The sequence below is a fragment of the Scatophagus argus genome, chromosome 10 (assembly GCF_020382885.2).
Source record: "Scatophagus argus isolate fScaArg1 chromosome 10, fScaArg1.pri, whole genome shotgun sequence".
Classification (NCBI taxonomy): Eukaryota; Metazoa; Chordata; class Actinopteri; family Scatophagidae; genus Scatophagus; species Scatophagus argus.
This window is the reverse complement of record NC_058502.1, coordinates 9372436-9397015: the sequence shown is the minus strand read 5'-3', so window position 1 is coordinate 9397015 and position 24580 is coordinate 9372436. Positions and strand designations below refer to the sequence as shown.

Sequence of the window (24580 nt, the reverse complement as noted above, 5' to 3'; positions counted from 1 at the left end):
GCTGTCAATTCATCATTCCCAGGTTGTCAAATCAACCCAAAAGTTCATTATTATTGACCATCTTGGACTGAGACTCAACAGTCTTTCTCCAGAATTTTGACACCCAGCAACATCTTGAACGCAGCAAAATAATAATAACATACAGGCTAGAGGGCAGAGTCTCTGCACAGTCTGCACATAAACTGCCACATACTTCTAGTGGGTCATAAGAGGCAGACAGTTCAGGTCTTCTTCCACGTATGATCAATTCAGTCCAATTCAATAAAAATGATCTAGTTGTGCATTTATTCTCTTTCAGTGGTTGATGTTTAATCTCAGCCGGACAATGATTTACCTTCAACCGAGTGCCATGTTCACGGACAAGGATACGATATACCCACCCTTATTTGCTTGTTTTCTAGAGTAAATGGATTTATATGCTAGGATTTAACAAGATCTTTAAGTAAATATACCAGACCTCTAGCCAGCCCCGTTCTGCCGGTTTGCACTCAGCGCTCGGCCTGGTCGTGTCGTTGTGCCTGAGTATTGGCTGCTACGCTGCAAATTATGCAGATTTGTGGACGCCGTAGAAGGAGGAGGGCTGGAGGCCGGGCCAGAGGATTGCTACGTGTCTTGGAAGTCTCTTTTTAAAAGCTCCTTGTCTTCTTCGATCACCGTAGCCAAAAGTTTGGAGGTTACAACTCGAGCAGAGCGACAGACTCGTCCCCCTCCTGCGCCAGCATCAAGGCCTCCGTGTGTCCGCGCCCGGTGTTCAGCGAAATGTCCGGAGTGAAAAAGCTTCGTACGGTAAGCAGATCTGGAGATACTGGACGGAGGGCAGTAACCGAAATTCAAGCTGTCATTAGATTAGCCTCAAATGTATGTCAAAAGTGCACCCGAGTGTGTGAGAGGGAAGAGTGAGCCGACAGCGCCCGAGATTTAAAACCTCTTCCGATATGTTGACTGAGTGTTCACACACAGTACGAGTGTGTGACTGTTATTCTTGTTGACGATACTCCTGCCGCTGGGGTCCGATGCCTTCGCCCCGAGGGATAAAAAGCAATGCAAAGTGCAAATAATACACTAATAACTTTTATTTTTCAAAGTACCCGGATTGTTACCTTTCAAAAACTCATTATCCGCACCTCGTCCACTTCTGTGCCTCTTTACTGTTACTAACTACCAGGTGTGATGGTTGCTGCCTCGACTCTGAATAGACCGGTTGTTGTAGTAACGTATCCATGTCAATTTGCCCCATTCATAACGCAAGCGTGTCTGGTGGGGACTAGAAAGGAGCCACTGTGAAAGACTGAGGCACGGCAGGCTGAGGCGGTGCAGGGGAATGCTGCAAAGTTGGGGGAAAATGTGGAGTCATCTTAAGAACGAGAATAGCCAGAAGTCAGTGGAAATACCACAGCCTGCGCAAAGATGCTGTGTTTCTCAAGAAGCGCACCACTGCAAACAGTTTGTGATACTGAAATCTAGACAGAACTTACGAGTCACTTTTGAAGCTTCTTAAATATGAGGATTTGATAAAGTAAAATGAAAAATCTTTACATTTTGGACCGTTCATGGGACAGAACAATCAATTTAAAACCTTTCCAGACAAAACCATTACTTGACAAAATAATAGACAAATCAAAGATGAAAGTAGTTGCAAGACCTTAAGTCTTATGTTATTCAATACATTAAGTGTTGGATATTACTTTCATTCAGTTGAGAAATTGCAGAACTTTTTGTCACAGTTTTATCTCTTATAATTTTCTGAGAAACAGGATGTAAGCTGAACTGGGAGAAAGATAGAAAGACTTACATAAGGTCCTGGGAAGTTATAATAACAAGAGTTAAAGGCACATGTGTTACACACGAATGCAGCTGAAGGGGCTTTTCAGCAGGGTGCTTAGAAGTGAAAAGAGAGCAGAATAAAACAACGGGAAAAGATGACAAGTCAGTTACAGTGAAATAAGACTAAAAACAGGAAGTGAAGTGATGATTTGGATCAAAGCGTGACTAAACAGAGTGGTGTTGAATGCACAAGTTACGAAACAGCATCTTTTTTTTCTTTTTTTTTTATGTTTTAAATTATTTTCATGAACGAGATACACAAGATACATCATGTTCCCATGACTGGTGAAAGGAAGGAAGAGAGGATGAGGGGCAGTGCGTTGACAGTCTGTGATGGAAGGACAAAAGGTGTGTCCTTTGGAAGAATACTGTTGGTACAGTTTAATTTACTCTTGTGGGTGTGTACATGCACAAAACGAAGGCTACGTGTCACTCAGTGCTGAATATGATCATCACTGGAGTGTGTAAAGAATATTTTGTGCTGCTCTCAGTCAGGTGGGTCATGCTGAAACGCTACTCGTGGGACGTCAGACCACTGAATGACAATGACAGTAGTATACATTTACATCCTTCAGCAGCATTGAATGTCACACCTTTGTTAAAACCTTTTTTGTTCAATTTTTTAGTACTTGCAGGGATGTGATTGGCTATCAATAAACCCAGTAATTTCTCTCCAGTAGTAAGAAGAGCATAATATGTGCTCATCCCCTCACATCCTTGATTGGCACATGCCTTTATGTGTGATGTATCAAGGTCATTACATACATGACTGCAATGACCTTGAATCTCTGACTGAAAACTCTGCAAGGGTCTATTCAGACAAGTAAGTTGGTATTGACTAAGAGGAAAGGGGGGAGGGGTGAGTAAGCAAAAAGTAAAGCCGTGGGATTGATGAAGGGAGGAAGGGGAGAGTGGGTGCAGAGGGCGAGCGTGTGGGCATGAGCGCTGCCACATCATCGCTGGGCTGCAGGCAGCACACTGGACACATTGTCCAGTCAGTCCTCACCCTCCCTCCATCCCTTCCATGCCTCCCTCCTCTACCCCTCCCAGCTAGAAGTCAATGCAGCCCCATTTATCCACAGCCTGGTTCACATAGGCGCTTTGGACAGGTTTAACAACTATGTAATGTAATCATGGTGTGGAGTGACAGCATTTATTAGTTTGCATGATAATAGATCTTTTGTCAGACCGGTCTGACTTTTGATGGGCTGTTGCAACCAGTTGCATACTGCTTACCACTGCATACCATTAATCATAATATTCCACAAATTCCCCAGAAACATTTTACATTGCCTGAGTGTAAGCCTGAGTTTTTCTGTTTTAGGATCTCAACAGATCCACCAACGTGGTGTACCAGGCACACCATGTCAGCCGGAGCAAAAGAGGGCAGGTCGTGGGCACCAGGGGAGGCTTCAGAGGCTGTACCATCTGGCTCACTGGTAAATCTTCATTGTCTTATATTACATCCACCTACTGGTCATGAGGCAGCTCCTTCATCTGCCATTTGCTAAGGTTCACTCTGATATTTTAAACAGTGTCTCATTCATACCAACATTATTCCACCAGGTTTGTCCGGTGCTGGGAAGACAACCATTAGTTTTGCCCTTGAAGAGTACCTTGTGTCCCATGCTATCCCTTGCTACTCGCTGGATGGAGACAACATTCGCCACGGTTTGAACAAGAATCTGGGCTTCTCTGCTGAAGACCGTGAGGAGAACATTCGTCGTATTGCTGAGGTGGCTAAACTGTTTGCAGACGCCGGGCTGGTGTGCGTCACCAGTTTCATCTCTCCTTTCACCAAGGTCGGGAAACAGTTACAGTCATGTTCTGGTGCATGTTTGTCCATTTATCTGATCTGCTGAACACATACTAGACTAGTTTGATTTAAGAGTCCAAACTCAAAGCACCAGCACGCTGAATTTAAATGAAATATCCACCTTATGTACTATTTTGCGCTACAGGATCGCGAGGAAGCGAGGAAGATTCACGCAAATGCCGGACTGCCATTTTTTGAGGTGTTTATCCACGCTCCTCTCGAGGTGTGTGAGAGCAGGGATGTAAAAGGACTTTACAAGAAGGCTCGCGCCGGAGAGATCAAAGGTGTGTGTGATCGTCTTCACCTCAGCAGACTCTCTCCTAATTTTTTTGCATGCTTCCACTCTAGAGTCATGCAAGTAATGTCATGGCCTTTCTCTAACTATAGTTAGTTCCAGCTGTAGGTGGTTCACAAATAATGCTGATGGGCTTACAGTGACATTCATTGTTGTGGTTTTTCCATATGTTGCCAGGTTTCACTGGAATCGACTCAGATTATGAGCGTCCTGAGAATCCGGATCTTGTTCTGAAAACTGGTGAGCTCTCGGTGAGCGAATGCCTCCAACAGGTGTTGGAGCTGCTCAAGGACCAGGTGGGTGTAGCTTTTTTGAGGTAGAATCTCACAAGTCTCCGTCATCCATCATACATGTCAAATGCTAATACCTCTGAGTTTTTCAGTACCCAGAGCGTATCCCCATTTAAACATACGGTTTATGTCACAAAGCAAAGTTAGTATAGTCAGGGATATCAGGTTCCTTCAACCAAATATTGATTTTGGATACTGAACATGGAGAAGACCGTAGTGTTCATGATGAGTCCTGGATATTCCAGTTCAGCTCTGAGACTTTAACATGAAAAGGTGTGGGGGGGTCGGAGAACATCATGGTAACCAGTAAATGGTGTACGTTACACTTTTGATCTCAGTGGGGAAAGTAGGTCATTGTGACAGAAAAAAAAAAATCAGATGAAAGAAATTAACTACAGCATACGCATGCAAAACACATGATATCAACATTTAAGGTTATCATGTTTCAAAACTATGCGTTTTTAACATTGGCACTGCTGTAAATACCATGATTCTCACTTCACATGAACAGAAAGGGCAACACAAGTCTTACTCTTGCTTGCATGTGATGTGAAAATAAGGTATTCACTTATTCATCCAAGGATCGTTTGTAAATATGCATAACCAGCCCATTCATGGATACAAACAGAGGGTTCAGAGAAGTTTAACACTGCTTCTGCAGCCATGACTCAAACATTACCAAAGGATCAGCTGCTGATAAGTTAACTCCGCAAACACCCCAGCTTTTATCACCTTGTCACTGAGACTTAGATGATTTAGATTAGAATAAAACAGTTTGAGCTTGCAAAAAGGTTTGCCTTGGCATACCGTTCCCATAAGAGTATGATTTAATAAAACGCCCAACAGCAAATTTGCTAAAGTATTGTACCTTATTTATCTTATAAATTCCAATGATCCAATAATCCAATTATCAATTATGCACTAGGTGGGGCATGGATCACTCGTTTTAATGCATAGAAACACAGAACCAAGATGCAATTAAAGATTATTCTAATGTCTAACAAAGACAAGGATGTGTTATGTGGACGCAAAGAAGCAGTGATTATCAGTGGCTTCCAAAGTGTGATTCTTTCAACAGCGACTAATGAGACTTGGGACAACATGTAAATGCAGAAAAATGACGAATAGAATAGAAACGAAACGAAAACCAACTGGCTCTGGGGGTCAAAACCTGAACTGATGCTGGATATAGTACAGCAGGTTTTAGAAATATAATAAAGTGCCCCATTCATTAATTTAGTTCTGGTTTCAAACACAAAATTCTGAGAGTATTGACAAAATTCCTGATTTCTTAGAAACATTGCATAAGCTTATATAAATATTTGTCTAATTCAACCTGTTTCAGAACAGGTTTGAATGTTTAACTTGATTTTCTCTGAAAGACTGTAAAAAAACATTGAAAAAAGAAATTAATTTACTTCACCAACCTCCACATCTTTTTGAAAAAGAGGTCAAATTAAGTTGTAGCTTTTAATGGATCAGTTCAGTCTTTTTAAACTTTCACACCACCTTATGGATTCCTAACGAGTTACAAGGTTGGATGCCAAAAAGCTGCAACAGTTTTTCCTTATTCTTTTCTTAAAATACAGAACGAATGTTTATCACTAAAACTGTAACATTTACAATTAAAGACCAAACACACACATAAATGAATGAGCTGTTGGTTGGACAAAACAAACAACTAAAGACATCCCTTTGGGCCTTGGGAAATTGTATTGAGTATTTTTTAATTTACATTTTATAGACCAAACATTTAGCTGATTAATCTAGAAATGAATGAAAAGGAAAAATGATAATGAAGCCTTATTAATATTACTTTCTATGCTCCTTCTGTACAGAATATTGTTCCAGGCGAGATCATGGAGGAGCTGAATGAACTATTTGTTCCAGAGAACAAGCTGAATCTTGCGATGGCTGACGCAAACACGCTTCCCACCATCAGCATCACCAAGGTAACTCACTGCTGCAGTTTAGACTTCTTTTTTATCACACAGCAAATTGACAAGGGGCTCAGTACTGGACATAGCAGAGAGCTGCTCATGATAAGGCCATAAACATTCCCCACTGTTAGGACTCTGTGTGCTAATGCAACTGCTTTGATATCCCTGGGTAGTAATAAAGTCATAAAAGCCAGTCAGGCATACAGCAGTGTGCTTGTCTTATCAAATTACCCTCCCAATTCCCTGGAGTTGAATAAAGATTTCTACCAAAAGAAGAATAGATGGTTCATTTTCTTCATGGATTTAGAGCAAGATACCAGTCCAGTACCTTTAGTAAACTAAGTCATGGCAGTCAGTATATATCAGTAATGTGAATTAATGCTATTATGAATAGATCAAGTCAAGCTAAAGCATGTATATGACCAACATGCAGTCAAAGTCAGTGTATTACATACAAATATTTTGAATTGAACTTTGTTCCCAAATTGTATCTTCTCAGTGGGCCTAGTCAAATGTTTGTGTGGTGAGAGGAGACCCGTCAAGCCAAAATTAGGCATTCAAGAAAATGCAAGTTCAGTGGACTTTGTATTCAAGCTGCAGCACAGGCAAGAAACTGTAATAACCTGAGTCTATTATTATGCAAGTCTGTGTGCCACATGTTATCTCAGACCATCTTGTTATACTTTAATAAATGCATCAGTGGTTGCATTTCATTTAAACACAGCACAACAATGCCCTCTTTTGATTTGGTCCTCTTCTTGTTTTCCAACCATCCAACATTTTCACGTCCACAATTCATTGATTCTTTCATTCATAGCTTAACTACAGACTTGTTGATTATTGTATCAACATTTACAAAACACTGAATGCCATCAGAGCAGTTAAATCCATGGCTTTTCTGAAATGAAAACACATGTTAAATGTCATGTAAATGTCTTCGGTATTGTCTGTCTTTCATGCTGTTTATAATGAGTAATTTCTTTGTCCACAGCTGGATCTGCAGTGGGTGCAGGTTTTGGCCGAGGGTTGGGCCAGCCCACTGAAGGGCTTCATGAGAGAGAGAGAGTTCCTCCAGGTCCTACATTTTGGCAACCTGCTGGATGGTGAGAGATGACCATAGCCTTTACTCTCTACATCTGTTTCCACTGTTTATGACTTTTTAGCTGACATTGTCTGAGAATTTCAACTGGTTATCTATTAGCTTTAGCTCATTCATTCATTCATTACTTTTTGCAACAGTTTCAGTTTTTCTGGATTGATGGCAGGATATTCAGATGCTACAGTTGACTCAGTGTGTCTATTTTTTAAATTAAAGTGTAATTTCTATTTTTTTTTTTTTAATTAACTGCACCTCTCCTCAATCTTAGCACACACACACCCCTGGCCTGAGTTCTCAGTGTTTGTAGCATTTTGTAAATAACATTTCTGAATTAATATTTGCTTTGGTTCACTGCTCGCATCCACTTTTGTCTCAGGTGGGGCCATCAACTTGTCTGTTCCCATCGTCCTGCCTGTCAGCACTGAGACCAAGCAGAATCTGGATGGCTGTGCGGCTGTAGCTCTCGAGTACCAAGGTTCACGTGTAGCTATTCTCAGGAACCCAGAGTTCTACGAAAACCGCAAAGAGGAACGCTGCGCCAGACAGTGGGGCACCACTTGTCCACAGCACCCTTACATTAAGGTAATAAAGCATCCATAACGGCTATCACATTGTAATTTTAGTGTCTACCACATGATTTCATGCAGGCAGTAGGATCTTTGGGTATTTATGTCATTGTAATTTTGGGGCAAACAAAACATAAATCAAGCCCCAGAAAAAACATGACATAATTAAACTCAAAGGCGATGATTGTACCTGAACATTAATATTAATTGCAGTTACAGTTAATGTTATGAAGAAATAGCTTGTATTCTCTGTTATATTGTGCAGATGGTTATGGAGGCAGGTGATTGGCTGGTGGGTGGTGACCTGGAGGTGCTGGAGCGAATCAAATGGAATGATGGACTTGACCAGTACCGCCTCACCCCACAGGAGCTCAAGCAGAAGTTTAAAGACATGAAAGCAGGTTAGAAAAATCTAAATTTAAATTCTAAAAAACAGGAGTGCTGTAACAATCATGGAAGAGAAAATGGCATACAAGCTGTTGTAAATGGCTTATGACTAATACCATTCCAGAAATATAATATTCATCAAAGCTGGTGAAATAAAAGCAATAAATGCAATGTCTTTAGCGGAGCACCATTTGTCTTTCAGAGGAACTTGACAAAGGACCAGATGAATAAAAATGGTAAATTTAAAGCTGCATGGTGATGTTATTGATCTTTATTCGGTGATCAATTGAGATATTCAGTATCGTTCTGAAAATTAATGCACAATGAAATGTGATCACCTATTTTCACTCACCTGTGTTATTTATTTACCAACACCACAACACAGTTTGTATTTTATAGTTTTGTTTTCCTTTATTCTTTGCTGCCCTGTGATCCCATCCTGATTTTGTTATTGTTGTGAGCATGTTGTGACTTGTGCTTACAGAATTCAATATTTTCTTATTGTTAATGAAGTCCATGAAAAGACCAAAAAACAACAATGAGCTGGTGCATGTCTCAGTATTTTAATTCTTCCCCTGCCCGTCTGCGGCTCTTTTTATTCCCTTTGAAATAGTGAATCTTTTCGAACCAATCCAACCACTCAAAAATATTGACTTTCATTGTTGAAAAGAGCAAAATTATTAGCTAAAGTAGCAGAGCTCTGTAGTTATTAACAGAAGGAATGAGTACATTTGTTGAATTGTGTTGTATGTGTGTTCTATTGCATGTTTGGTATACTAGTGAGTATTTAGGATGGTGTATGTGGTACTGATATAAAATAAATGACGTTCATGTTTGTGGTAATGTTATCACCCAGTGGAGTGGTGTGGCTCATCAACAACTTTTAATAGTTTCTGGATCTGGATGGAGCTCTGCGACGTAGGGGAATGAATTTTATACATGACCAGTTCGTTGGTCTTTTCGTGGGATTTGTTAACAGTCGTTTACAATGAAATGCAAAACAAAGTCTGTTTGATTTATGTGGAAGAGAGTATGAGCATGTTTGCAGTGACAGCTTTTAAGATGCACAATATCCTGCACGTGTATTTTGGACCGCACGTTTCATGAAGCTCCGCTGTACTCTTAATACCGCTGCTTTTGCTGCAAATACTGTCATTATGTAAACTTATGTAAAATTTTGCGCTCCTCGACGTTGTCCTCCTCAGATGCCGTGTTCGCCTTCCAGCTGCGTAACCCAGTCCATAATGGCCATGCCCTGCTTATGCAGGACACCAAGCGCCGTCTGCTGGAGCGAGGCTACAAGAATCCAGTCCTCCTACTTCATCCACTTGGTGGCTGGACCAAAGATGATGATGTGCCTCTGGAATGGCGGATGAAGCAGCATGCTGCCGTCTTGGAGGAGGGTGTCCTTGACCCAGCCAGCACCATTGTTGCCATCTTCCCCTCACCTATGATGTATGCTGGACCCACAGAGGTTAGGGATATCTGTGTTTATTTATGCTTGATTAGAGGTTATGATCAGTCTAGCGTGTGACTGTTCAACCATTTAGCCCTGTTTATTTAGACTGTGGGATTGGATATTAACCTGTAAAACTTCCAATTCCTCACCAGGTTCAGTGGCACTGCAGAGCCAGAATGGTTGCCGGAGCAAACTTTTACATTGTTGGCCGAGACCCTGCAGGCATGCCTCACCCAGAGACTAAAAAGGACCTGTATGACCCCACACACGGAGGCAAGGTCCTCACCATGGCCCCGGGCCTCACTTCTGTAGAGATCATTCCCTTCAGGGTAGCTGCCTACAACAAGGTTAAAAAGGCTATGGACTTTTACGATTCAGAGCGGTGAGTCATATATCCGGTTGAAATTGCAACCAACACCATGTCTTGGTGTCCACTACATGTAATTTATTTTGTGAATGAAAACGACAAGGTGCAGTAAATTTTCAGTGCTGCCCCTTTACTTTAGGTGTTGTTTTGTCTTTCAGTCGAAACATGTCACCACATTGTATGAGACTTGCTGTATCATTCTAACAGCATTAAATTAGAACCTCCCAAACACATTTTCTTTATCCAAGTCATCTGTTCTCTGACCCCACATTATCTTGTTGGCACTGCAGGTAGATTGTAGTATGAATCTCAGGACAACTTTCAGACTTTTCAATGTTATTTAAGAGTCTCCCCCTACTAACCTACCATGTCCTACCGTGCCCTTCCTTATTCCTCACTCTCTTAGACATGCTGAGTTTGAGTTCATCTCTGGAACCAAGATGAGGAACATGGCCCGGAACAGAGAGAACCCTCCAGATGGTTTCATGGCTCCCAAGGCCTGGAAAGTGTTGGTTGAGTACTACACCTCTCTTCAGAAGGACAAGTAATCAACAAAGTGCTCAGCTCACCAGTTAACAGCATGCTATAAAACAGTGGGTTCTTAAGGGGGCTATTTTAGATCCAGTCTTGTTTTATGCATTTAGAGTAATGAATTTAGTTTGCTATAAATAATGAGTCATTATATCAGGGGTGGGTTTTATACAAGTCATCACCAAATCAAAATGTCTGAAGAAGTTAAATCATTACATTTTTACATTCTGATAAAACTATGTGATTTATAAATCCTATGTATGTTTATATGCATATTAACTTAAGCTATGTATTGTAATAAATTAATAGTAATTTGAGATTCTTTTTATTTTTATTTTTAAAGTTTAGGAGCACATATCAAGTCAGGGAAATCACTTTTGAAGGATGCATGACATTATTTTAAGGCAAATATATCATTGTCAAGTTATTTGTATGACTTGAATGAAAGTTTTATCACTACCTACTGTGCCTATTTGTTGTGAAGATGCTGATTAATTCATCTTGTTAATGTTTCACATTAGTGTGAGATAGAACATAAGATGTTTTTAATAATGTGAGAGTGCCTTTCTCTCAAATGTCAACATTGTATAACAGCAATTGTTTACATTTCTTGTTGGCATTTGCCTGAAATGTCTGAGATTTGTGCGATTTTATAAAGTGGGCATGTGCATTCATGTAATAAAGACCTTTTGGGAAGAAGAAGTATGTCAAATGCAGTAATGAAGGAGCTTATTTGTTGTTATGAATAATTGTGTGACCACCTAACCTAAGATATTGTGTCCTTTTATGTCATGTACTGACATGTTTTCTTTTCAGTGACACCTCACGTCATCTCAGGGCCACTGGGTATGCAACATAGCTTAAAGTGACTTCCGCCTGTAAAAGGTGCAGTTGCATCAATTGATGGTTAGAGGTCTAAATCGACTTGGTATCCTGGAGCTAAAAAGCTGAAAGTGCAATGCTGCCACCTGCTGGCAAGACCTGGTGCAGGCAAATACAAAAATAACAGAACAATAAACTACTGTAAATGCATGTAAAAATGGCATAGTCACATTGGGTCTCCCTTACAGGCCGTATGCGTGATAAATGCACTCATTATGATGACACTGAATGAGACCAGACCAAAAATTAATCCTGTTTTTCTACCTTTTGTCCATAAGCGGTTTAATTTTGTTTTAAATAAAGAGTGAACTGAATGAGCAACAGTCAAGGTCAACAGTGGAGATGTTATTTAAAATGTTCTAATGTGTTGTGTGCATGTGTTTGCATTAAACAGCACTGGGTTTGGCTATGGATTGGCTTTGCTCGCGTGATCGCTTATAACAGATTAAGGAGATTCTGATACGCTTTCAAATTACACATAAGAGATGGTTGACTGAACTTGATGGACTGATTAATTTTGCCACTCATTAAGCTGTAAGGGCTTACATTACTATGAGTCTTCTTCAATGAAGAGAGCCAGTGTCCCCCTGTAAGAGGCAGATTCCTAATTAGCCTCACATGGGATCAGATCATTTAATCTGCAATGTTCCAGGTAACCCCATTTAAATCTGCTGAACTGCACCCTCAGTACTTACATAAAATCTCCAACTACTGTACATCCAGCATGTCATGTCACTGAGAAATGACCAGGATGGCGACTGGTGTCTCCTGTCTTGAGACCAAATGTTTCTTAATAGAGCCTAACTCTACTTTAACAACCCAAAATGTTATGTACTGTTATGTACTACTGGACCACACAAGAGTTAAGCACAGGCATAAAGGTTAATGTGCACAGCTGCTTATTTCAATATTAAAACGTTGATTAATTATCACAGGTATTTCTTGTCTGGAATGATTTGCACAGTCATATTGCAAGGACATGAGTTAAGTTATAGATGTGAAGCTCCTGTCATTCTGTGCCTGACGCTGTCGATAATGAACCGTGCCTCCAAAGACATTTTTCTGAAAGACAGCAAATAGTCACATTCAATCATTTTTGCTGCTGTGGTGGGAATGCATCTTGGCTGTGCTACATCAATAAATGAATGAATCGGTCTGTAACATGTCCGAAAATTTGAGGAAATTCTCATTACAATTTCCCAGGGTCCGAGCAGAGATAATCACATTCCTTATTGTTTCAGTCAAACAGTCAAACAAATGAAGACATTCGATTTGCATTCATAAAGTAATAATAAGGCCAGTGAATATTTAAGTTTGAATGGTTGGAGCCACTAACTTTTTGGCACTTAAAAGAAGAAGAAAAGTTGAAACTTAATTCAGCGTATATCCACTAATTGATTAATTGGCTAATACTTCAGGTCTGGTCAAAAGCCTGACCTTTTAGGTCTACAAGCCTTTTGATAAATCATTTGGTTCCATCCTTATCATCAAAATTTTGATTACTTACAAGAATGATGATAATAATATTAAAAACAACAATAATAATAGTCTATACTATGAATGTAACTTTCACGTTATGCGTATGTTTGTCATAGTGTGCGTTGTATGGTGTATACTGTGTATGGTCGATGTCTTTCGCTCATACAATTAACAACGTTGAGATAATTTAGGATTAATGGGAGGAGATTGGAAGAAGAACGCAATGAAGGTGCTAAAAAGTACATTAACGTTCCATTGTAAATTAGTACACGTCTTATGGATTGTTAGATCACTGGAATATGTTTCTTATAGGCTGAAATAACGGTTTAAGCCGCGAAAAGTGACATTATGTTGGAAACTTCCCTAATTACAGCCACACGTGATCACTTTGACAGAAGGGAGCGTCGCACGCGGACTCTTTTTATCCTTCCGCCAGATGCCCAATATAACTCGATTGTTGCACTTAATGGCGTTAAAACAATTATATATGTCAGTAGTTGTTCGTTGGAATATAATATCAATCGTTTAAACGATATTATTTAATACTACAGCTGTCGGTTTAAATTAAACAGTGGAACTATATAGTGACCGCGGTAGGATATTTGTTCTAAAATCCCAGCCTGCTCTACCTTCTTTTTTTCCGTCGGTGGAGGCCATGATGGGAGCCTGAGAGTTCAGCTGGAGCGAGAGGAACGAGAAAAGAAGATGATTCCCCGGGACGTATCTGTCAAACCAATCTGTGCAGATTTCTGATCATTGTATAGTCTATATACATTTAAGGTGGAGCCTGTCACTTTTTTTCAGATATGCTCTTGGCAATCAGTCGATGACAATGTTGATCCGTTAGGAGGCTTTTTGATCGAAAAAGGAGGTAGCAATAGCTATTGTTGCTAGCTAGCTGTGCTAGCTAGCTAGCTAGTTAGCTAGCGAGCTAGCTACGTCTGAGTGGCTGGATACGGGTTTCAGAACCGGTGAGTTCTCTATCCTCTCGCTGTCAATCGCGGCGGCTGCGATTGAGTCATCAGTTTGGACCTTGTCTGGCATCTGAAGGTTTTTCTGAGGACAACTGCATGTATTTTATTCGGGGGTGTTTGCAAGACGAATTGCAGGATTGGGAAAGTCGGGCCTGCACGGAGGAGCAGAGCGAGGCCCGTCTTTATGATCCAGAGGAAGCCTTTCTAATCCTACCGACAGCCACTGCTAGCTCTGCTGGCTAGCACGTCTCTGCTGAGGACCTGCAAAATTCAGAGAGCAGCCAGCGACCGAGAGCAGACCCATTGACTGCGACACAAACGACCAGACAGCCAATAATAGAAAAACTTGTTTTTCATCATTTACCCCATATAGACTCCTGTCACCTGCGACAATGGCTGCTATTATAAAAGAAATGGTCAGCCGGAACAAAAGGAGATATCAAGAGGATGGGTTCGACTTGGACTTAACATGTATCCTTTCCTGTGTTGTCTTCACGGCACCCGTGACATTGACTAGTAATGTGTAATAGTTGCTTTTTACATTAGTAGAACATTAATCAGAAATGTCAGTGGAGTAACGTGAGGTAGGTAGCGTCCCTGCTGCTTAGCTATCTGGCTAGTTGGTCAGACAGCGCAGCTTTGCTGTCACCCAGCATGTTTGAAAGATGGTGGATCTGTCAAACCAGTACACATAAATGTCAGTCATATTATAGCTGGAAAACCCTGTTAAACCGGACATTAGTGTCTTGTGCTTTTCTTTTTTTAAAAAACAAAGAAAAGGGGAAAAAAACCGTCAAGGGATTTAACTAGCATACCAGGCACCCAGCGGTGGACCTAACTTTAGGTTGTGAAATTGTTAGTGGCATTGAGTCAGTTTTATTTTTGGAGGCAGGTAGACGATGTCTAGTGTGTATCTCAATATGTCTTTCTATTTAATGTTTATGCTGATAAATGTGGATAGTATGTATGTAGTTATATGTGGTGATATTGTATGCATATAACATTGGTTTCTGGTATATGAGGCGAATAGCTGGAAAAAGCTCTCTAGCCTTCACCTTTGCTCATCTCACCTGTGTTCTCCAAGGGTGAGTATTCATTGATTGATTTTGACAAATATGAAAAATGAAATTAACATTTTCATTTCCTGTTATTGAGATTTCTGAATTGCTATTTCTGGCCCCTCTGCAGTACTCATTTCTCAGTTATCACTCATAATAGTTGACCTGGTTCCCTAGTGCAGTATGGCTAGTATTTAAGTTGGTTAAGTCATTTGGCTTATGATAAACTCGATGATCAACTGATGCGTTTGTCCATAACCTACTAAACGCAGACTATTGTGTGACAGTGCTTAGAGTAGGTCATGGTTATGGTTGAGATGTATGTCCACATGAGTTTGTATAAGGACATTTTGATTCCTGAGTTTGAGATTTCTGGCATCCGAGCGAAAACAAGTCAAGTAGTCAATTAGTGAGTTTGTCGATTTAAAAAAAAAAACAAAAAAAAAAACATCTGCAGCAGCTTTGATAATGTATTTATAATGTTTTTTTGTGATTTTCGTATGGCAAAAAAACCACTGCTTCTAGCTACTCAAATGTGAGAATTTGTTGGTTTTCGTAGTCTTCTCTGGGGAAAAATTGAATATGTTTGTATTTTTGACTGATCTGTTTGTATTTCAGATCTGTTTGAGTTGTGGGATGTTTTAGAAAGCATTTTTCACAATTTCTTAACACTCCAAAGACCAAAAGGTTAAGTGACTAAAGCAAGAAAGGTATTTGCAGATTACTCGATAATGTAAATGATTATAAGTTACAGCCCTGTTCCGTGCAGCATGTAAAACATTAAACAGACCTTGGTATTTATGGCCATAATTTGCTTTGGTTATTATCAGTATTGCTGTTGCGTTGACTCGATAACATTGCTGAATAGCACTTTTTATTTTATTTTCTAGGCGACTTATTTTAATTCAGTACTGCCACTATAGGTGACATATTTAGCTAAATTCAGGCAGAACTATCAACTGTGCCACTGCAGATGCTGAAACGAGTGCATCACTGTGTTTGATCAGATGTTTCTCACCTGCTTTTGTAATGTGGTGAACCTTGTGTGATGTCTCTCACTAGCAGGACACTGTGTTGTGTCTTTACAGATCTGTACAGGTGTGTAGGGGCACACCACTCAAAGTGGCATCTTTCTTTGGCTTGAAGTTTTCTCTTGTAAGATGGCGGGGCCTTTTGAACTATTGCTTTTATCATTTTTTGGCCTGGTGTCTAAAAACAATACAGGCTCTCTGCAGTTATGTAATGCAGCATCACAGTTCTGGGAATTGCCCTTAAAATAGAGTTGCCAGTGATCTTGTATCAGTGTTGCTGAGTGCTCCCTCCCTCTCTTACCCTCTCAACCCACCACCTCTCCTTTGCTCTTTTTCTTTACTACTCCCACTTTAATTCTCCCTCCCTCCGCTTGCCCCCTTTCCTCTGCTCTCCTCCTTTCCTGTCCTCCCCACCCCACCCCCCATCCCCTTGCTCAGCGCTTGCCGGTTCCCACTCTCCCTTTCCCCCCCTCTCTCTTGCTCTCAGTTGTGGATTTGGCATATGCATAGAGCTGAAGCAGGGCTGGCTTTAAAGAAAAGGCGTGCCTGAAACGGTAGATTTTTTTTTTTCCCTTTTTCCCCCCCTCCTACTTGGAGCTTCCGTCAGGGGTCCCGTATGTGCGTTTCCTCCCAGCTGCAGAGACCAAGCCCCCTGTGTCCTGGGCTGAAGCTCTCCTGGGAGCTTTGGAGTCTTTTAAAAATGCTTATAATAGTCTGACTGGGATCTCTTTGCCATCAGTTACAGCAGTTAGAGTGATCCATCACATAGTGTAGGAAATCTGTATTGGCCTCTCAGTTAGGTCTTTGGGACATTACCGGACTGGATTGTGGTACAGATACTATCGTCGTAAGCTACGGGGAAGTAACTTGGCAGTATGCAAATAATAAGATAATACACAGGGTTGTTGAACTCATGCACCAAGGCCATACCTCATCTGCATTAGGCCACTTCTTACGCTTTCTATGGCCACTTGTTGTTTCTTTTTTTTTCCCCCCAGGCTTAACATGTTTGAAACTGCATTAATCTTTCTACGTGCCTGCTTGTTCTGGATTCAACGTTGTGCCATACTAACAGCCCTACTGATAGAACGGTTAACTGTCTGTATGTGTGAGTGCATCGTGTGCTTCTGCATGTGCAGGTACTTGTATGTGTGCATACTAGCAAAGTTGAGGATTATGGAGATCCGGCCGTGCTTTCTCGCCAGAGTTGTCAGATGTGTGTGTCAAATTTTTTTGACCAGTTTAAAAGTGATTTTACTCTTGAAAAATATGGTCTGCTCGAAATGAAACAGACACATCCAATTAGAATTATTCAGCTTTTCTATTTTTGACACCATGGCACAGGAAGTGTAAGAAAAGGTTGCCCTTTAGTCAGTGGTTAAAGTGTGAAATCCCACAGCTTATGGCGACAAGCAGACTTCAGTTACAGGTAGGCGTGCAGCCGAGCTTTACAGATATGCATGCCAGCTCAATTATTCTTTTCACTGCAACATGACACTGATGTGTGCCTTTAAGATTGTATGTATGTCACCGTATAATTGGTCACGACACTTTCCATCGCTATCCTGCACTGAAATACGGAGTCCCATTCGATGATGTAAGGCAACCGTAAAGGCAGCCAGGTGCAGCACAAGAGAGCTGGTGAGAAAGTTATACTTGTAAAGTCGTGTGTGTGTGTGTGTGCGCGCCTGTGCCCGCGCGTGTGGTTTCTAAAGTGTTGCTTTGTTTCTTGTCCATCAGTGAATGTTGCAGAAACACCCTCGCTGCATGTGCAACTTGCAAGTTACAACACAGTGGATATTTATTTGATGGAACTTTTTTTTTTCTTTTTTCCTGCCTGTGCATCTTCTTGCTGACTGAATCTGATCTCACAGATATTTAAATTGGTCCGGCTGCGCTCGAAAGAGAGATAAGCCGAACATTTGCGATCATCCCAATATAACTGGGCTCTAAAAATAAATGCAGGTCAGGGAGCGGAGACTGTCCTCGTGCACCCACTTGTGGGCCTGGCTCGTGCAGGGACACTGCTACTCCGTCCTCTCTGCCTGCTTCTCACCGTCAGAGCCATCTGTCACAACACACACACTCTGATCAGAGTCCCCTTCTCTGTGCTCCCGTCTATCCATAACTCCAGCTACACCCTCATATAAACATTGTCTAAAATTTTTCATGCTCTGCTGCTTGTTACCGCAATCTTGTAATTGTGACCGAATGGCAGATTCTTAGACGAAGAAAAAAAAGAAAGAAAGCAATTCATTTTAAGTTTCCTTTTGTAACTGTTTAAAGCATAGCACCTACTTAGTGTTCGAGCTAAATGTGTAGTGCTGGACACCTCTGTATATTGCCTTGACTACCTGAACAGATATCTACCCAAACATCATTGCTATGGGCTTTCCAGCAGAGAGACTCGAAGGCGTGTACAGAAACAATATAGACGATGTAGTACGGTGAGTTGCCTCTGCTTTTACCAGAGAAAAGTGAAATGTAAGAGAAAAATATTTTTTGTTGAAGGTGATCTCGTGGATCCAATAAATATATCCTCTGTCTGTTTCAGGTTTTTGGATTCAAAGCATAAAAACCATTACAAAATCTACAACCTGTAAGTCTTTCTCGTATACCTGAACTGCTCTTAGTTTGCTTTACTAACTTCCCTCAGTGCATTCACTAACTGGATTTTACTCTTCCCATTTCAGCTGCGCAGAAAGACACTACGATGCTGCCAAATTTAACTGCAGAGGTAGGGTGATTTACATGGTCTATAGACGCTTTCCTTCTTTTAAATCAGACCTCGCAAAATTTTCAATGTGGCTTCCGCTCTGTCTCATCTCCTCTGACCTATCCACTCCCCCCCCTCCCCTCTCCGGTTACAATTTCGCGTGGGCCTGCATCCCGTCACGCATCAGTTGCACAGTACCCTTTCGAAGACCACAACCCTCCTCAGCTGGAGCTAATTAAGCCGTTTTGTGAAGACCTGGACCAGTGGCTCAGCGAGGATGACAATCATGTGGCGGCCATCCACTGTAAGGCTGGGAAGGGCCGCACTGGAGTCATGATCTGCGCCTATCTCCTCCATCGCGGTAAATTCCTGGAGGCCCAAGAAGCGCTTGACTTTTACGGTGAAGTCAGGACAAGGGACAAGAAGGTGAGTAATTTTTTTTCCATTAATGATTAGTTTGCAGATTGTTTCCTTGATTGTAACTCCACAATCTACAGCTATTTTTTTGTAGACTATTTTAGCTACATCTTTTGTACTTTCGGGGCTCTCTAATGATTGTTTGTCTCTGCAGGGAGTAACGATCCCGAGCCAGCGCCGTTACGTCTACTACTACAGCTACCTACTGAAGAACCAGCTAGAGTACAAGCCGGTGGCGCTTCTCTTCCACAAAATGGTGTTCGAGACTCTCCCCATGTTCAGCGGGGGCACCTGCAGTGAGTCACGCTCATGTTCAACTTTAACTCCAAACTAGGGTGTAGGCATGCATAGCACTGTTAAAACGGAACAAGAGCCTTGGATGTTTTGTGCACTGGAGGGCTCACCCACGCTACAGTTTAGCACCATAGAACAGGAGAGGGTCATTTATGGTAGAGCTGAGTCGTCCTGCACCGGTATTTTAAAACCGAATCAAGTGTGGCTGAATTCACTGCAGTATTTTTGGGTGTCTTGACTTTGCAAGGGCAGCTTCTGATTGATGCTTCTTGTTGCTGTTTACATCAAGGTTGACTTATATTCTATCCACTTAAAAAAAAAAAAAAAAAAAATTAATCAGACCCCCTCTGTCATAATGGAATTTTCACTGAAGAAAATCATACAAGTTGTTCATGCTCTGCAGTGTATTAGTTTTCTGTGCACATTATTGAGAGGAATTACATTATGCACCTTTCAAGCAGAAGAGCATTCACAGCCCTGCATGGGGGAAGTAAACTGTACAGTCACACACCGGACAGTACAGCAAAAGCCACAAGTTTTTTGTGCTTTATTTACACATAATCAGGAAGTAACTAAAAGGCAGTAAAGGAATTAAATATTTTGGTCAGTGATTTATTTGTAGAGCACCAGGGTACCCAAGCCACCGCAGTAAATTGCAGTCACTCGGTCATGAGTATTTACATATCGCTGCGTGATTGCTCGGAACTGTGTTACGACTTCATTGTAAAGTGGTGTGTATGCAAACGGTGGCACTTGTCGTCCCCTGTGTTCAGTGGCAGAGTGACACAGACAGCCGAGAAGTCGGACTCAGAATGTGCTTGGTTTTAAACATGTTGCTTAAACCAAAACTTTATCGGTATCAATGCTGATTCATCTTTCCACGTGCTCCAGCTTAAAATTTACCTGAAATGATTGTGAGACTTCATAAAATTTCTAAGCAGATAGAGATGCTCTTAGCACCCTAGTAGTATTTTTTTTGCTGTCATATTTTTCTCAATATGTTAAGGCTGTGTATTTTACTGTATAGAAAACCGTTTAATATTTCTCTGTTGTGGTCAAGTAATCCTGCTTTTCTCCTCTAATGTGTCCGAGTCACACATCGTTATACTTTTCTTATATCTGAATTTATCTATTTTCAACTAACAGTCAGAAAAGTGGCATCTTCTTCCTTGACTTCTGTGGCTCTTTACACCCTAACACCTGACTGTGCTGAACAGCCACGACTTCTTTTTCCTCCTAACGCTCCCATTTTTTTAAAAAAAAAATGGCCCTATTCTGAGTTTGACGTCTTAATACATGTACACGCACATCACCCTTTTCTAGCCTTGGGGTTTTATGTCACCTCAGCGTTAAAAGAGGAGAATTGAGTTTGATAATTTTGCTACACAAATGTTTTTTTTTTTTTTTTCAAGTCACAAAAAAAGAAAAAAACCTGATGTTTCTTGTTCGATTGTGATCGTCAGTAGTCTCAGTAGTCCCCTGTCCTTTTCCTCTTTTGTGTACCTCTCAACACACCAGGTCAAATGAGCAAGCCATGTACTGTATTGTTGTTTTTAAGAAAAGTTGTGTAGATGCAAATATCTGTAAATATTTGAGCTCTTGTGTTTGTGCCTGCTGTGCTCTCAAGCCCCTGACAGGCCTGCCAGGCCCTGTTTGTGATAATCTCCTTCTTTCTCTCTAAGGGGACAGTACCGTTAAAAACAGGAGCGAGCCGACCCCTCAGGGCTTCAAGAAAGGGAATTGGCATTGGGGTAAATGAGCCTTTCATCCATTATTATTATTTCACTCATTTGTTTTTATATGGCCCCAGAGATCCACCAGACAGGAGCAGTTTGAGGTAGACATGCCTAGAAGGATAGGACTAGCTTACAGGACTATGTTGTCGGTTCCAACTCCACCCTGATAGGAAGAGGGAAGGGTAAAGTTTTTCTACATGCAACGTGTTGCGCTGGTCCAAGACCAAACCGTGACTGTCTATCAGAATAGGGTCCTGGGTCAATTTGGGTATTATATTTTGTGGTCTGTAACTTTCCATTTCTCCTCCTTAATTTTAATATAATTTGCACTTTATTCAGTGGGTGGACATGGTGATGGTGTGCTGTCCTGTTACTTTTGTCAAACTCATGTAATAACACCGGTAATCCTGTCTTGCTCTCTTGATTTCACTCCTCTGTCACTCTTCTCCTTGTCTTTTCTGTCTGTACCACTCACAAATCTCACAAATCCCCCTCCCTGTGCAACGTCGACACTCTTTGCAGACCCCCAGTTTGTGGTGTACCAGCTGAAAGTGAAGATTCACACGTCGAACCCCGCGCACACGCGGCGCGAGGACAAGCACATGTTTTTCGAATTCCCCCAACCGCTGCCAGTTTGTGGAGACATCAAAGTGGAGTTCTTCCATAAACAGAATAAGATGATGAAGAAGGTTAGTTGTGTTGTGTGTGTTGGGGGATTTTTACTGTAGCTCAACTTGCTTGGTAGTTGTTGCTGGCAAATTTCTGTCGGTCATTAAGAGCTTATTTCATCTCTTGATCTTTAAGACTAGGTCAAAGAACAATCAGTAGACATCTGAGTAAGCATTTTCTCACTTAGCTCGGTGCTAATGCTTATGCTATTTTTAAGTATAGCACTGATTTCAGTTTTGGTGCCAACAAAGTATGAAAAGACAAATGCACAAAAGTTTCTTGCTTATTAGTAATAGTATAGTGATTGCTTATTCTTTGATACTATAGACCTCCATTGTTGTACAGAGTTTTTGGGCATTACCAAACCACTCAATCTCGATCTAGTTGACCTGTTCCTATAGTTTATTTTGACCCTTTTTTTTTTTTACCCTGCTGCTGTAAATACTCAATAAAGCAATTAATAGCAGTAACAAATGCACTATTTACTCCTCTTAGGGTAATTTTTGCTAAAATGCTCAAAGGGTCAGTAATTCCCTAAGTCAGCTCTTTTCTTTAGGGTGTTTAGGAGCCTTTTAAATGAATTCATAGTTGTTAACAGTTTCTAAAGATTCACATCTTCGGTGGAAACAAAAGGGGTTGGGGCTGCGCAGAGCAGACGGGTTAGGAAACCCAGAGGTACTGACAGACAGACTAACGTGTTTTGGTTTTGGTTTTTTAATGAGATTTCCATGTGAATATGCTGTATTTTGCCCAGTTTGTCATTATATCTCCCTTTTACCACCCAGGACAAAATGTTCCACTTCTGGGTGAACACCTTCTTCATCCCTGGACCAGAGGAGAGTGGGAGCAAGTTGGAGAACGGGGCGGTGAACAATGCAGACAGCCAGCAGAGGGTACCGGCAACGGGCCAGGGCCATCCGCCGAGCGCCGAGTGCAGGGACAGCTGTAGGGAAAGCGGCAGGGAAAGCGACAGGGACAGGGACTACCTCATCCTGACGCTCACTAAGAATGACTTAGACAAGGCCAACAAAGACAAAGCTAACCGCTACTTCTCGCCAAACTTCAAGGTAAAGATTTCATTTATATATTAGCTGGATAAATGGCTTGCTTGTTATCTGTTATTGAATAAGCTAATTGCTTTGCTGTCAGATACATTAGTATTTTTATGGAAAGAGCAATGATGAGACTTGTTTGTTATTCTTTTTAAATTCCACAGACTGAAGTCAGTTTTAATTTGCAATTCCAGGTGAAGTTGTATTTTACGAAAACCGTGGAGGAGCCTTCGAATTCTGAGGCAAGCACTTCGACATCCGTCACCCCGGACGTTAGCGACAATGAGCCAGACCATTATCGATACTCTGACACCACTGACTCTGATCCGGAAAATGAACCTTTTGATGAAGAGCAGCACACGCAAATCACAAAAGTGTGAACTCTTTTTAAACAGGAAAAGAAGAAATTATACACCAGAAAAAAAGGAGAAAACTTGAATATAAACTCAAAAGAAGAACCTTTGTCCCTTCCCTCCCCAAGACGGCAATAGAATATCATCATGTCAAATGCCAATTTTAGGGAAAAAAAAAAAAGATAAATATCCTGACCAATATATTTTTTCTTTTCTTTGTTTTTTTGTTTTTTTTGTTTTTTGTTTTTGTAGGGTTCTTTTTCTCTCTCTCTCTCTCTCTGGCACAGCCATGTACCATGTGCGAGGTATTGACACTGTTGCCCCATGGGAAAAGGTGCTGTAGCTATACATATATACATATATATATCTATTATATATATGTATGTATGTATATATAAAAATGAGATAAAACACACACAATCCCCGCATATATAACAAATTTTTGTTTGTGTCAAAGACAATGGAAAGAGTACCACAATCAGGAGACGGGAGTTGAAGTGTGGGAGAAGAGTTAGACTGATATACTAGGACTATGCTGCTCCTTCTCCTGTCTAAACCAAGGCCAGTGCTGCAGTCACTTTGTTTCACTCCCTCTCTTCTCCTCCTCCCCCATTCTCCTCTCATCTTTTACTCTCCCTCCCTTCCATCCTATCCTCCTTTCTATCCTCCTTTACTGTGAATGCTTCTTGTGCTCTCTTTGCAGGCTGTCTCACGTGACTTTTGGTCTTTGTGCAGTGCAAACTGCATGCGGGCAGTGGGTTGGGGGTGGGTGGGGTTATGAAGAGGCTGTGATGATGTCTAAAGCATTGCCATTCCTGTTCCCACTGTGTATACGTTAAATTATGCAGAACAAGGCATCCCATGTAATTGTTAATGTTTTTTTTTATCCTAAGATAATAAAAATATAATACACAAAACAGCAGGGAGACAAGTGTTTGCAATAATGTCAACACTACATTTAAAGGACAATGGTGATTTGCATGTATTGGAATTGGCGTCCATCCCTAATAAATGTATGCAATGTTGTCTTTTCTTAAAAAGAAAACAGCTTTGAGATGTGTCTTCTGCATGGGGTTCCCCAGTGCTTTGAGTCATGCTCAGAAAATTACAGCAGAGGTTTATGTAATATTCTCCCTCCACTGTTAAGTTAATGAAAATCATGAAGAAAGAAAGTGGAATTTTTATAATATGCAATTGTCGTCAAACTCTGACGCCAGTGCGGCCTTAAAACTTGACATCACTGCTGTCAACTGAAGCCGTAATTTTAAGTGACGGCGCACACAGTCCCTGTAGCCTAAACTTGTGTGGTGGAGCATGTGTCGTGAGATGGGAAGGCAAATGCGCC

General features: G+C 41.1%; 2 protein-coding genes across 3 annotated transcripts; both read left to right on the top strand.

Moving 5' to 3' along the window:
- Window positions 1-403: 403 nt before the first annotated feature.
- LOC124066187 (bifunctional 3'-phosphoadenosine 5'-phosphosulfate synthase 2-like) lies at window positions 404-11790 on the top strand. The gene is made up of 12 exons (XM_046402412.1): window positions 404-786; window positions 3149-3263; window positions 3391-3626; window positions 3786-3924; window positions 4113-4231; window positions 6064-6177; window positions 7157-7268; window positions 7641-7846; window positions 8096-8231; window positions 9423-9691; window positions 9829-10058; window positions 10450-11790. The coding sequence occupies exons 1-12, from the start codon at window positions 760-762 to the stop codon at window positions 10589-10591; spliced, it is 1845 nt and encodes a 614-aa protein (XP_046258368.1). The 5' UTR covers window positions 404-759; the 3' UTR covers window positions 10592-11790.
- Window positions 11791-13558: 1768 nt separating this feature from the next.
- ptena (phosphatase and tensin homolog A) lies at window positions 13559-24152 on the top strand. 2 transcript variants are annotated; one of them, XM_046402110.1, is made up of 10 exons: window positions 13559-14380; window positions 18361-18445; window positions 18553-18597; window positions 18692-18735; window positions 18902-19140; window positions 19286-19427; window positions 21108-21176; window positions 21684-21850; window positions 22616-22897; window positions 23077-24152. In XM_046402110.1, the coding sequence occupies exons 1-10, from the start codon at window positions 14302-14304 to the stop codon at window positions 23260-23262; spliced, it is 1338 nt and encodes a 445-aa protein (XP_046258066.1). In that variant the 5' UTR covers window positions 13559-14301; the 3' UTR covers window positions 23263-24152. The 2 variants fall into 2 exon arrangements, with proteins under 2 accessions (XP_046258066.1, XP_046258067.1); XM_046402111.1 differs by lacking the exon at window positions 21108-21176.
- Window positions 24153-24580: the final 428 nt, after the last annotated feature.

Coding starts and splice junctions, on each gene's coding strand:
- LOC124066187 (XM_046402412.1), top strand. CDS start 760: ATGTCCGGAGTGAAAAAGCTTCGTACG. Junction 3,627..3,785: donor TCATCTCTCCTTTCACCAAG/GTCGGGAAACAG, acceptor TTTGCGCTACAG/GATCGCGAGGAAGCGAGGAA. Junction 7,847..8,095: donor CACAGCACCCTTACATTAAG/GTAATAAAGCAT, acceptor TATATTGTGCAG/ATGGTTATGGAGGCAGGTGA.
- ptena (XM_046402110.1), top strand. CDS start 14,302: ATGGCTGCTATTATAAAAGAAATGGTCAGCCGGAACAAAAGGAGATAT. Junction 14,381..18,360: donor GTTCGACTTGGACTTAACAT/GTATCCTTTCCT, acceptor CTACCTGAACAG/ATATCTACCCAAACATCATT. Junction 18,446..18,552: donor AATATAGACGATGTAGTACG/GTGAGTTGCCTC, acceptor TGTCTGTTTCAG/GTTTTTGGATTCAAAGCATA.